At 53.5% G+C, this 12160-nt stretch overlaps 1 protein-coding gene across 4 annotated transcripts; it reads left to right on the top strand.

Moving 5' to 3' along the window:
• Nucleotides 1-1461: 1461 nt before the first annotated feature.
• CPN2 (carboxypeptidase N subunit 2) lies at nt 1462-11845 on the top strand. Of its 4 annotated transcripts, none has more exons than XM_054481533.2 (3): nt 1475-1579; nt 3164-3228; nt 9917-11845. In XM_054481533.2, the coding sequence occupies exons 2-3, from the start codon at nt 3172-3174 to the stop codon at nt 11552-11554; spliced, it is 1695 nt and encodes a 564-aa protein (XP_054337508.1). In that variant the 5' UTR covers nt 1475-1579; nt 3164-3171; the 3' UTR covers nt 11555-11845. The 4 variants fall into 4 exon arrangements, with proteins under 4 accessions (XP_054337511.1, XP_054337508.1, XP_054337507.1 ...); XM_054481532.2 differs by having other exon boundaries at nt 9914-11845; XM_054481536.2 differs by lacking the exon at nt 3164-3228 and having other exon boundaries at nt 1462-1579.
• The last annotated feature ends 315 nt before the right edge of the window (nt 11846-12160 follow it).

Here is a 12160-nt window from a genome sequence, read left to right as displayed (position 1 = left end):
CACACACCCATCCATTCACCACACACACCACACACCCACACACTGCACACACACACCACACACATACACCCACACACCCACGCACACTCACTGCACACTCACACATCACTCACCACACATTTTTCTCACACACTCTCATACTACACACACGAGACATATTCATGCATATACACACCCACTCATACCACACACACCCCTACACCCATTCACACACACCCACTCACACATATACCCACTTACACTCCCACTCACACATATACACACATACACTCACACGTACACCCTCTTCCACACACACCACCCACACGCACTCACCACACACACGCACTCACCACACACACCCCTACACCCACTTACACACACCCACTCACACATACACCCACTTATACCCCACACCCCCCACACACGCACTCACCACACACCCCTACACCCCCTCACACATACACCCACTTACACACACACCCCCCACACCCACACGCATGCACTCACCACACACCCCCTACACCCACTTACACACCCACTCACATATACACCCACTTACACACACACGCACTCACCACACACACCGCTACACACACATACACCCACTTACACACACACACCACACACGCACTCACCACACACACTCCTACACCCACGCACACACACGCCCACTCACACATACACCCACTTTACACACCACACCACCACACATGCACTCACCCCACACACACCCCTACACCCACGCACACACACGCCCACTCACACATACATCCACTTACACACACAACACACACAACACACCCCCACACATGCACTCACCACACACCCCCTACAGCCACTCACACATACACCCACTTACACACACACCCCCAGACGCACACACTCAGCACACACACACTCCGTGTGTCTTGCAGCCCTGGTTCCACACCTCCAGAGACGGGAAAATACCTCCCTTCCAAAGCAGCATCTTTCATCCTCGGCCAGCCCTGAGTGTGTGAGCACTCCTCTCCATATTGGGCCCCAATTCATCTCCCTATAGCTTTTCCCCCTTCTAACTCAGGAAGGGTTTAGAAAGTTCATTCATTAAACAAACAAACAAACACAACAAGACAAAACAACAAATCCGCAGCCCTCTTGAAATGCCTCCGGACGCTGAGAGCCCAGCAGGGGCCTGATGCTGAAGGCAGGCTCCCAGTCCCTCTGCCTCTGCTCACAGGTATGGGTGTGAGCGTGGACCCCATCCCAGTCCTCACCAACCCAGGCGCCTGCGGGAACCTCTAGGGCTTTCTGAGTGTCCTCGGGGTCCTGAAGGTGCCAACCCTGCAACCTCGGTGGGATTTTGGCCCCGGCAGGGCTCTGTACATGGGAGGAGTTCAGGGTCATTTTGTAATCTTCAGAGGCCTTGCCAAGGCCGTCTGCCGTCCGTCCTGTGACCCTGGTGACATTCGGGGACGCTGGGACCACGTGAGGGGAGGAACCACTGCCTGGAACTTTGATCAGCGCTGGGGCTGGATTGAGCTGACCACAGGCCACACCAGACTCCTCTCTGCTCCTGAAGAAGACAGGGCAGCCCGGCGCCACCCACTCAGCCCTCACGGTAGGCTCCTGGGGTCGCTAAAGGGCTCCTGGGTCTGCAGGGACGTGGGGGCAGGAACGGGAACTTGCGATCTCCTCCGTTTCAGAGCATTCCGCAGCTCCAGGCAGGCTGCAGTTCCGGGGGGCCCCTGCCCTGGGAGGAGAAGTCCCGGAGGTGCTCAGCTAGGGCGCTGCTTGGAAGAGGCAGGAGGAAGGTGGGGCGGGGGGGTTGTGAGATGAAGATCTGCCAGTCCCGGCCTACAAGGCTTGTAGTGAGTAGAGGATAAGCAGGGTGACCAGATGTCCAGGTTGGCCGGTTCTGCCTAGTTTATACTTGTCGTCTTGGCATAATAATAATAAATAGTATTACTAATTACTTATTAATACTATATTAATACTAAATATTATTAATTATTTATTCATATAATTATTGTTGTTTTTTGAGATGGGGGTCTTGTTATGTTGCGCAGGCTGGTCTTGAACTCCTGGCTTCAAGTGATCCTCCCACTCAGCCTGCTGAGTAGCTGGGATTACAAGCGCACGCCACAGCACCCAGCTCAGGCCCAAGGATAACTAGCTCCTGGTTTCCTTCCCAGAAGCGTGCTGGCTCATATAATAAAGTTTGCGGTGAAATAAACCTGCAGGGAGCCACCTTTTATTGAACATTCAGTATGTGCCAGGCACTGTGTTAAGGGCTTTATATTTACTATCTTATTTAGCCTATTTATCATCCAATGGAGTGCTAATTTGAACTCTGAGGGCAGAGGTGATAATTAAGTCTGGAAAACCTGAGGCTTAGAGAGTTGGAGTGATTTGCCCAAGCCCACACGGCTAGTAGGTGATGGCGTCAGAATCCGATCCCAGCTGGGGGCACTGGCGGAGCTAAAGTGCTTTCCCCTGCTACTAAGCAGGATGAGAGTAAGGCCTGAGATGCGAAGTCACTGAAAGCCACAGACACATTCCCTTCAATTCAGCACACAGGGCCTGACTGCCTTCTCAGTGCCCAGCCCTGAGCCAGGTGCTGGGGTGCAGAGCTGCTTGCAGAGACATCACACAGACTGAAGTACCACGGGCTCAGTCGGGTGGGTGCAACTGACTGGAAAACAGAGCGGAAGAGCCCAAACATTCAACACAGTACAAGAGGGATCCGAGGACCCAAGAAAGGGCCGGGCGCGGTGGCTCACACATGTAATCCCAGCACTTTGGGAGGCTGAGGCGGGCGGATCATCCGAGGTCAGGAGTTTGAGACCAGCCTGGCCAACACAGTGAAGCCGCATCTCTACTTAAAAATACAAAAATTAGCCAGATGTGGTGGCAGGAGCCTGTAATCCCAACTACTCGGGAGGCTGAGACAAGAGAATGACTTGAACCTGGGAGGCGGAGGTTGCAGCGAGCGGAGATGGCGTCACTGCACTCCAGCCTAGGCGACAAGAGTGAAACTCCGTCTCCAAAAAAAAAAAAAAAAAAAAAAGGTAGTCAAGGAAGGCTTCATGGGGGAAGTGTGACTTGCACTGGCCTGGGAGGGTGGGTATAAATTTGGAGGGTCGCATAGTGCCCAGTTCACAACGGCCTCTTAGTTCAACCTGTCAGCTGTCTTCTCTTCCAGAAGCTAACATGGCGGATAGACAAGCTCCCTTGGGCCTTTGCAACGTCACTGCCAGGAAGGAAAGAGTTAAGTAAGCCCGTACTATGTGGAACTGTGCTGTGCATTTTACATGTTTATCTCAATATTTAGAATAAAATAGGTTTCAACCTTACTGCAAAAGTGATATGTTTCTTCCTTAAAAATGTGGAACATATATTTTTAAGCAGAAGGAAAAAATTAAAATCATCCACAATTCGATTTTTCAGAGGTAATGACCACAAATTTTTTTCTTTTGAGACGGAGTTTCGCTCTTGTTGCCCAGGCTGGAGTGCAGTAGCGTGATCTCGGCTCACTGCAACCTCCGCCTCCCGGGTTCTAGTGATTCTCCTGCTTCAGCCTCCTGAGTAGCTGGGATTACAGGCGCCTGCCACCATGCCCAGCTAATTTTTGTATTTTTGGTAGAGACGGGGTTTCATCATGTTGACCAGGCTGGTCTTGAACTCCTGATCTCAGGTGATGCTCCTGCCTCAGCCTTCCAAAGTGCTGGGATTACAGGTGTGAGCCACCGTGCCAGACCCCACCACAGATATTTTGTGCATAAGCTTCTATTATGTTTTCTGTGCACAAATACACCTTAAAAATGGAAAAGTAGCGTTCTGAGACTTCATATATTTCACTTAAGATATTGCAAACATCTTGTCCATAAATACACATCTATAATAAATTTTGTTTAAAATTTTATTTTTTATTCTATTTTTTTGAGACAAGGTCTCCCCCTGTCTCTCACGCTGGAGTGCAGTAGAGCAATCACCCACTCACTGCAGCCTCCACCTCCCGGGCTCAAGCCATCCTCCTACCTCAGCCTCTCGAGTGGTTGAGTCTACAAGCATGCACCACTATGCTGGGCTAATTTTTATAATTTTTTGAAAAGATGAGACGTTACCATGTTGCCCAGGCCGATTGCAAACTCCTGGCCTCAAGCAATCCTCCTGCCTCCACCGCCCAAAGTGCTGGGGTGACAGGCATGAGCCACTGAACCCAGCCTGTAATATAATTTTAAACATAGCGGAGAGGGTTTCCATTATATCCGAGTAGCATGATTCATGTAACCAATCCCTCAGGTTGGACATTTAGGTTGTTTCTATTTTTTTGCTGTGGCCCAATGCCTGTTATCTCATTTGAGAGCCACGATAGCCCTAACAATGCTGGGATTGAGGTATTATGATGATTATTGTTATCGTGGTCGTTCTTGGTTTACAGACGCAGAGGCTGGGACTCTGAGAGGTGGTTTCACTCCCTGGGACACAACTGGGCAGCGGATGTGGTGGGCTGAACTGGGCAGAGGGTGGGGTGGGGTGGGCTGGCCAGGGCAGTGGATGGGGTAGGCTGAACTGGGCAGAGGATGGGGTGGGCTGAACTGGGCAGCGGATGGGGTGGGCTGAACTGGGCAGAGGGTGGGGTGGGCTGAACTAGGCAGCAGATGGGGTGGGCTGAACTGGGCAGAGGGTGGGGTGGGCCGAACTGGGCAGCAGATGGGGTGGGCTGAACTGGGCAGAGGATGGGGTGGGCTGAACTGGGCAGAGGATGGGATAGGCTGGCCAGAGCAGGAGCAGAGGCTGGGACCCAGGGCAAACCTGACCATCTCAGCCACTGGACTTACGTTGCTGGATTGAGAAGAGAGGGGACCAGGTTTGGGGAGCAGCCAGGGACTCTGGACGAGTCTCAGAAGCCCCTCTTTGTGCTTCCAGCTGAGCTGGAGCCCAAATGGCCAAATCCAGGCCTGTTGGTGAGGCAGACATCCATGGAGCCAGTGTCGGGTGGCAGTCCCTGGGTGTCTGGGGCCAGGGTTCTAGGCCCCATTCTAGGTCCCATCACCCTCTGGAAGAAGTGAGGCTTAGCTCTGTGGTGGATGACAGACTGGCTTGAGGTATGCACAGAAACGTACCCTCCCAAAAGCAATTTGAGGAGAGGAAGGAGCTCATTTGCACCCAGCCAAACCCTCCCTATCCCCCAAAAAAACCCATTTAAAAAGCCAGACATCCTTGGCTTGCTGAAAGTGTGGAACATTTTTGTGGGCATTTGCTGGTCTTATTCCCAGATGAGGAGCAGAAAGGCTCTGGCTGCTGCCCCGCTGTGGCGCTGGGGGCCAGCCTCCACAGTTCCCAGGGAGGGACGCTTTCATCTCCAGAGCTCCCCAGTGACCTGCTTTCTTGAGGCCGGGCTGGGGAAGGGGACCAAGTCCAGAGCTCCCAGCCAGAGCCCTCAGAATCTGCGCTCCCCTAAACCTTCTAGCTCTTTCCCTTGGCTGGAGGAAAGGGCTAGAAGGAGTGCTGTGGAGAGGCGTCTCATTGGCTCACAGTGGGGTGGTTGGATGATCTCATGGGTTTCTCCCTAGCTAACCCATGACTGCTTCAGCACAGAGCTGGGGCTGCACTGCTCGGAAGATCAGGGTCACTAACGTTGCCACGCACTTGCCATGTGCCAGGTCCTGAGCTTAGAGCTTTCCCTGCGTTTTCTCATTCCATCCTCACAACATCCCCACCAGGAAGGTAGTAGTGTGCTCATTGTTTTGAAGAGGAGGAAAGCAAAACACAGAGAGGTTAAGCAACGCAGTCAAAGCCACACAGCTAAGCTGGAGGGGAGTTAGGATTTGAACCCAGGCTGTCTGACTCGTAGCCACTCCAGAGTGAGGTGAGGATGGGGCTCGGGCTGGGAGTAGACCATCTGGAAATTGTCAGTGTTCTGTGCCCTCACTGTGAGAACCATCCCTGCCTCCCCGCCCCCTGCCCCAGTAGACCCAGGCAAGAGGAGTCCTGCCTTGAACGTTACAGGGCCCTGTTCTGGCCCTCCTCCCCCCATGATACCACCCCCATGGGGTGCCAAGGACACATGCCCATCTGGAGGCTGTGCCCCCATTTTCAACCACGCTCTGGGTGCCCAGGACCCCGGCCTGCGTGGGCTGCCTCCCCGGGTCCATCTTCCCTATGCTGACCATGCCCCAGAAGTGTACAGTCTTAGACCTGTGGGGTGCCCAGGGGCAATGTGTGTGGGGTCTCCACTCACAGTGCAGGAGAGTCGGGGGGAAGAGAAGGGAACAGACAGTGGGTGGAGTTCCAGGTAGACGATGTTCTCCCTGGGACCTGCAGATACGAGGAGCGGGCCTGCCCACCCCACCCACTCCACTGCCTTGGGACAGAGCCTGGTGGTGTCACGGCAAGGACCCTGCAGAGCCCAGGCTGTCAGGACTGGCCCTGGCCCCTCGCTTCTGTGTTGTGTTTCCTTGGGCCAGTCACTGTAGCTCCGGGAGCCCCAGTCTGCTTGCCCTGGGCACTTCTATGTTTGCGCTGAGGATCAAGATGTATCTGCGGGAGCTTTGGGAACTGGCAGGTGGGAACTGACCCCTCAGGCAAATCCCCACATCAGGGAGATGTCTCTCCCTCTGCCCGCGTCTCCCGAGCCTTAGCTGATTTGCCTGCACTTGACTTTCTGTGCCACCAGTGCCATGGCTTTGATTCAAGGCTTGAATCCTAGAGCTCCTTCCTTTGTTGGAAATGTGTAAAGCACATTATTTCCAAATGACAACGGATTAAAAGTTAGAAGCACAGACCCCGGGAAGCCAGGGAGCAGCTCAGCTCGCTCGGCAGAGAGGTATCCTCGCCCCAGCGGGCTCGAGCGTTCCATGGTGCAACTCCGGCTTTGGCCCTGTTTTCCTGGCAGGAGTGATGAACAAAACCAGGAGATCTGGGCTCCACAAGCCAAGCCCTGCTGTGAAGACCCCGGGGCCTTGCCTCACTCTCCCTGGGAGGAGGCCAGCTGGTCTCGGGACCCGCAGGCCCCAGCGTTGTTTGGCCCATCATTCCAGGGGAGTACTTTCTGGAAATAGCCTTTGAGAAACAATGACCAACGGGGCTAGCAAGGAAGAGGGACTGGCACAATGATCATATTATGGCATGGTAAAAATAAGAATTCGCCGGGCACAGTGGTGTATGCCTATAGTCCCAGCCACTTTGGAGGCTGAGGCAGGAGGATCACTTACACCCGGGAGATTGGGGCTGCAGTGAGCTATGATCATGCCACTGCACTCCAGCTTGGATAACAGAGTGAAATTCTGTCTCAAAAAATAATAAAATTAAACAAAATTGCTCCCCTCTTACTCTCAGGAGGAATCGAGGCAGCTTTGGCAGCCTGGCTGGGAGTCATTCGTTCTAGGTTTGCCCATCCCAGGGGAAGCGGCTCTGCCTCCCAAGCTGCTCTTCTCAGCCTTGGAGAGCTCCATTCAACAAAAAAAACTGCCTGAGCCCAAAGGAAGTCACTGCTGCTCTGGGCGTAGAGAGACGAGTACACAGAAAAGACTGCCATGAAAACCCATTGTTTCGGTGCCTGTGCTGAGTGTTAAGGTGGAGACACGTACCTCCAGGTCCTCCTTCCTAGGGTCAGGGGCGGCTTCTTTCAGGACCCCTAGGGGTTTTGTGTAGGTGCCTCGGGGGCAGGCCAGGTGCTAGTGGCAGCTGTGTGTGTGTGTGGTGTGTGTTGGGGGACAGTGGCTACCCCACGCCTCGTCAGCCAGGCCCACTGTTTTCTGTCTGTTTCTAGTCTCATGCTAACTCTGTAGCTGGGGTCTAGGGACACAGAGCCAGGAGGCACACGCTTGCCTGAGGCTTGTTCCTTTCCCTCACATGTCCTAAGTGGCAGGGACATTTTCCTTTTCTTGGAAGAGGTGATTGCAGGAGTCAGATTCTATTTATTTTATTTTTATTTATTTATTTATTTATTTATTTTTGAGATGGAGTCTCACTCTGTCGCCCAGGCTGGAGTGCAGTGGCACGATCTCGGCTCACTGCAACCTCTGCCTCCCGGGTTCAAGCGATTCTCCTGCCTCAGCCTCCCGAGTAGCTGGGATTACAGATGTGCACCACTGCACCTGGATAATTTTTGTAGTTTTTAGTAGAGACAGGGTTTCACCATCTTGGCCAGGCTGATCTTGAACTCCTGACCTCATGATCCACCCGCCTTGGCCTTTCAAAGTGCTGGGATTACAGGCGTGAGCCACTGCGCCTGGCTGCAGGAGTCAGATTCCAATCCCAGGCCAGCGGTTATTACTGGTAGAGATTTTCCTTACCGCCTCCCCAAGCTCACTTAGCTATGCATGCCTTAGAGCAGCCTAAAGGAAGGTGTGCATTTTCTCAGGGAGAAGTTGTCCCTTCTCTAATGATGAGGCAGAACATTCCTGGAAGGACTGAGAGTCACCGAGTGACTGAGCGGGAGAGTAAAGGGGGCTCCCCTAATAAGCACTGAGTCCTAAGCCCATGAGTTTAATGGGAGATCTTCAGCCAGAAGCGGAATCTCTAGGTGGAGGAGGCACCAGCAGAGGGCAGCAGAGAGACAGCCAGCGAGGAGAGCTAGGGACCCAGATTCTGCAACTGCGGACACCGATTCGCGGACCCCTTTTACTGAGAAGAAGTTAATTAAGAAAAATTAGGATTATGTCGTGAAAGGGCTTCTTTCTTTTTAAAATTTTTGGTAAATTCAAGTGTATTCCGTCTAAAGAGCATTTTGTTTTTATTTTTTATTTTTTTGGTGTTCAAATAACCTTTTCTGTAGTGAGGTAGCTTGCAACCTTTAACAATAATGTGGTTAATTAGTCACTCTATGCCAGATCTTGATGTAAAACTGTTACCTATATATACTCACTTAATCCCTAACAATTACCCTCACGTGGTAGGGACTATTATAATCTCCATTGTACAGATAAGGAAACTGAAGCACAGATGGATTAAGCAATAAGCCCAAGGTCACGTAGCTAGAAAGCGATGGACCTAAGATTTGAACTCATGGAATTAGGACCACTGCAAGCCATGTGAATAAGCGCTCTGCATGGGAACAGTGGCGGCCTGGAGGGCACACACCCTCTAACAGGGCAGGGGCCACGAAGCCCCAGCTGGTCTTGCTATGTGGAAATGCGGGCCCACTGTCCCCAGATCACTCTGAAACCTAGACCGTTATTGTGACATTTTCCAATTTTTACATGTTGGCTACTGATTCCTATATGAACAATGTCACTGAGGGATAAATAAAGCATATTTGTAAGGTGCATCACCAATTTGTGACCTGTGAGTAGATGCTAGAAAATATACTGTTTTTAAATTTTTTTAAAAAACAAGAAAATCTAGAGAATTTTAGAGAATTTTAAAGAAATCTACTGTTCTGTAGAATCCCCAGGTCTGGGGTCCTTCTGTCCACATGATGTTGGAAAGCTCCTCGGGCCCCGCCGTGGAGGAGTGGGCAGAGGTGGGCAGAGGTGGGCAGAGGTGGGCAGAGGTGGGCATTTCAGCAGCAGTTTTGAGGAGCCACCTCATCTCTGTGGCTGCACTCCCCCTCCACCAGCTGTGCAAAGAGCAGGTGCCAGGATCGCTGCATCATTTGGCTCTGACGTGTGCTGAGATTTGGAAACTCAGGAAGAGTTATGGTCGAAGAGCTTCCAACTCAGGAATCATCTGTCCATATCCTATATATTATCTTAAAAAATTCCACAATGCCCATGGTCTCCTTTTGTGCCTCTCTTCCATGCCTTTTTGTCTCCTTTCCACTTCTTTCCCCAGTCTGAGAAGAACACAGAAAGCCCCAAAGCCCTGGGTCTTGGTCCTGCCGCATGTTCGAGCTCGCTGTCCAGTGCTCTGGTCACTGTGCTCTGGTCACTGTGCCCTGGTCACTGTGCCGTGCTGTGTGATGATCAAGTTTCTCTTCCTGTTCTCTCTCCCTCCTTGAATCTAGAAGATGCTCCCTGGAGCCTGGCTGCTCTGGACCTCCCTCCTGCTCCTGGCCAGGCCTGCCCAGCCCTGTCCCGTGGGTTGCGACTGCTTCATCCAGGAGGTGTTCTGCTCGGATGAGGAGCTGGCCGCCATCCCGCCGGACATCCCGCCATACGCCAAAAACATCATCTTTGTGGAGACCTCGTTCACCACATTGGAAACCAGAGCCTTTGGCAGCAACCCCAACTTGTCCAAGGTGGTCTTCCTCAACACTCAGCTCTGCCAGTTTAGGCCAGATGCCTTCGGGGGGCTGCCCAGGCTGGAGGACCTGGAGGTCACAGGCAGCAGCTTCTTGAACCTCAGCACCGACATCTTCTCCAACCTGACCTCGCTGGGCAAGCTCACCCTCAACTTCAACATGCTGGAGGCCCTGCCCGAGGGTCTCTTCCAGCACATGGCTGCCCTGGAGTCCCTCCACCTGCAGGGGAACCAGCTCCAGGCCCTGCCCAGGAGGCTCTTCCAGCCTCTGACCCATCTGAAGACACTCAACCTGGCCCAGAACCTCCTGGCCCAGCTCCCGGAGGAGCTGTTCCACCCACTCACCAGCCTGCAGACCCTGAAGCTGAGCAACAACGCGCTCTCTGGCCTCCCCCAGGGTGTGTTTGGCAAACTGGGCAACCTGAAGGAGCTCTTCCTGGACAGCAACAAGATCTCGGAGCTGCCCCCTCAGGTGTTCTCCCAGCTCTTCTGCCTGGAGAGGCTGTGGCTGCAGCGCAACGCCATCACGCACCTGCCGCTCTCCATCTTCTCCTCCCTGGGTAATCTGACCTTTCTGAGCTTGCAGTGGAACATGCTTCGGGTCCTGCCTGCCGGCCTCTTTGCCCACACCCCATGCCTGGTCGGCCTGTCTCTGACCCACAACCAGCTGGAGACTGTCGCTGAGGGTGCCTTTGCCCACCTGTCCAACTTGCGTTCCCTCATGCTCTCATACAATGCCATTACCCACCTCCCAGCTGGCATCTTCAGAGACCTGGAGGAGCTGGTCAAACTCTACCTGGGCAGCAACAACCTTACGGCACTGCACCCAGCCCTCTTCCAGAACCTGTCCAAGCTGGAGCTGCTCAGCCTATCCAAGAACCAGCTGACCACACTTCCGGAGGGCATCTTCAACAACAACTATAACCTGTTCAACCTGGCCCTGCACGGTAACCCCTGGCAGTGTGACTGCCACCTGGCCTACCTCTTCAACTGGCTGCAGCAGTACACTGATCGGCTCCTGAACATCCAGACCTACTGCGCCGGCCCTGCCTACCTCAAAGGCCAGGTGGTGCCCGCCTTGAATGAGAAGCAGCTAGTGTGTCCCGTCACCCGGGACCGCTTGGGCTTCCAGGTCACGTGGCTGGATGAAAGCAAGGCAGGGGGCAGCTGGGATCTGGCTGTGCAGGAAAGGGCAGCCCGGAGCCAGTGCACCTACAGCAACCCCGAGGGCACTGTGGTGCTCGCCTGTGACCAGGCCCAGTGTCGCTGGCTGAACGTCCAGCTCTCTCCTCGGCAGGGCTCCCTGGGACTGCAGTACAATGCTAGTCAGGAGTGGGACCTGAGGTCGAGCTGCGGTTCTCTGCGGCTCACCGTGTCTATTGAGGCTCGGGAAGCGGGGCCCTAGTAGCAGCGCATACAGGAGCTGGGGAAGGGGGCCTCTGGGGACTGACCAGGCGACAGGTGGGGGCGGAGGGGAGCTGAGTCTCCGAAGCCTTGGCTTTTCACATGCAAGGGACAGGGTTATATCCCCAAGGTGAGGGGGTGGAGTCTGGTCTGCTTCACTAACCAGAGTCTCCTCCTCCTCCTCTTCCTTCATCGCTTCTCCCGGAGTGTGCGGCCTAACAAGGCCATCCTTATGCTTTGCATCCTCAAAAGCTGCACCACAGCCTGGAGAATAAAATATCCTCAGCCCTGATGCCTCCCCATTATGTAACACCCAACCGTTCTCGCCTGCACCCTGAGGTCTATTCACCGCATCCCAGTGATACAAAGTGGAGGCCACTGCCTTCTGACATCTGGCTCAAAAGCCCAATGTCTGTTTCAATTTATTTCCCTGGAATTTCATTTAAAATTGGTATAGAGAAAAAAAGGATGTGACAGAAGCAGAGATGACCAGAAAGCATAGGGGCAGGGTTCTGACTGGTGTGTGGGAGACCCTGTGGCCAGCACCCACCTCCATGCTGCGCCCAGGAGAAACTGAGATAAAACGAAGCCTCGGGAAGGGAAACCC

The sequence above is a fragment of the Pongo pygmaeus genome, chromosome 2 (assembly GCF_028885625.2).
Source record: "Pongo pygmaeus isolate AG05252 chromosome 2, NHGRI_mPonPyg2-v2.0_pri, whole genome shotgun sequence".
Taxonomy (NCBI): domain Eukaryota; kingdom Metazoa; phylum Chordata; class Mammalia; order Primates; family Hominidae; genus Pongo; species Pongo pygmaeus.
Note: the sequence above shows the minus strand (reverse complement) of the source record. Positions and strands in the feature narration are given on the sequence as shown.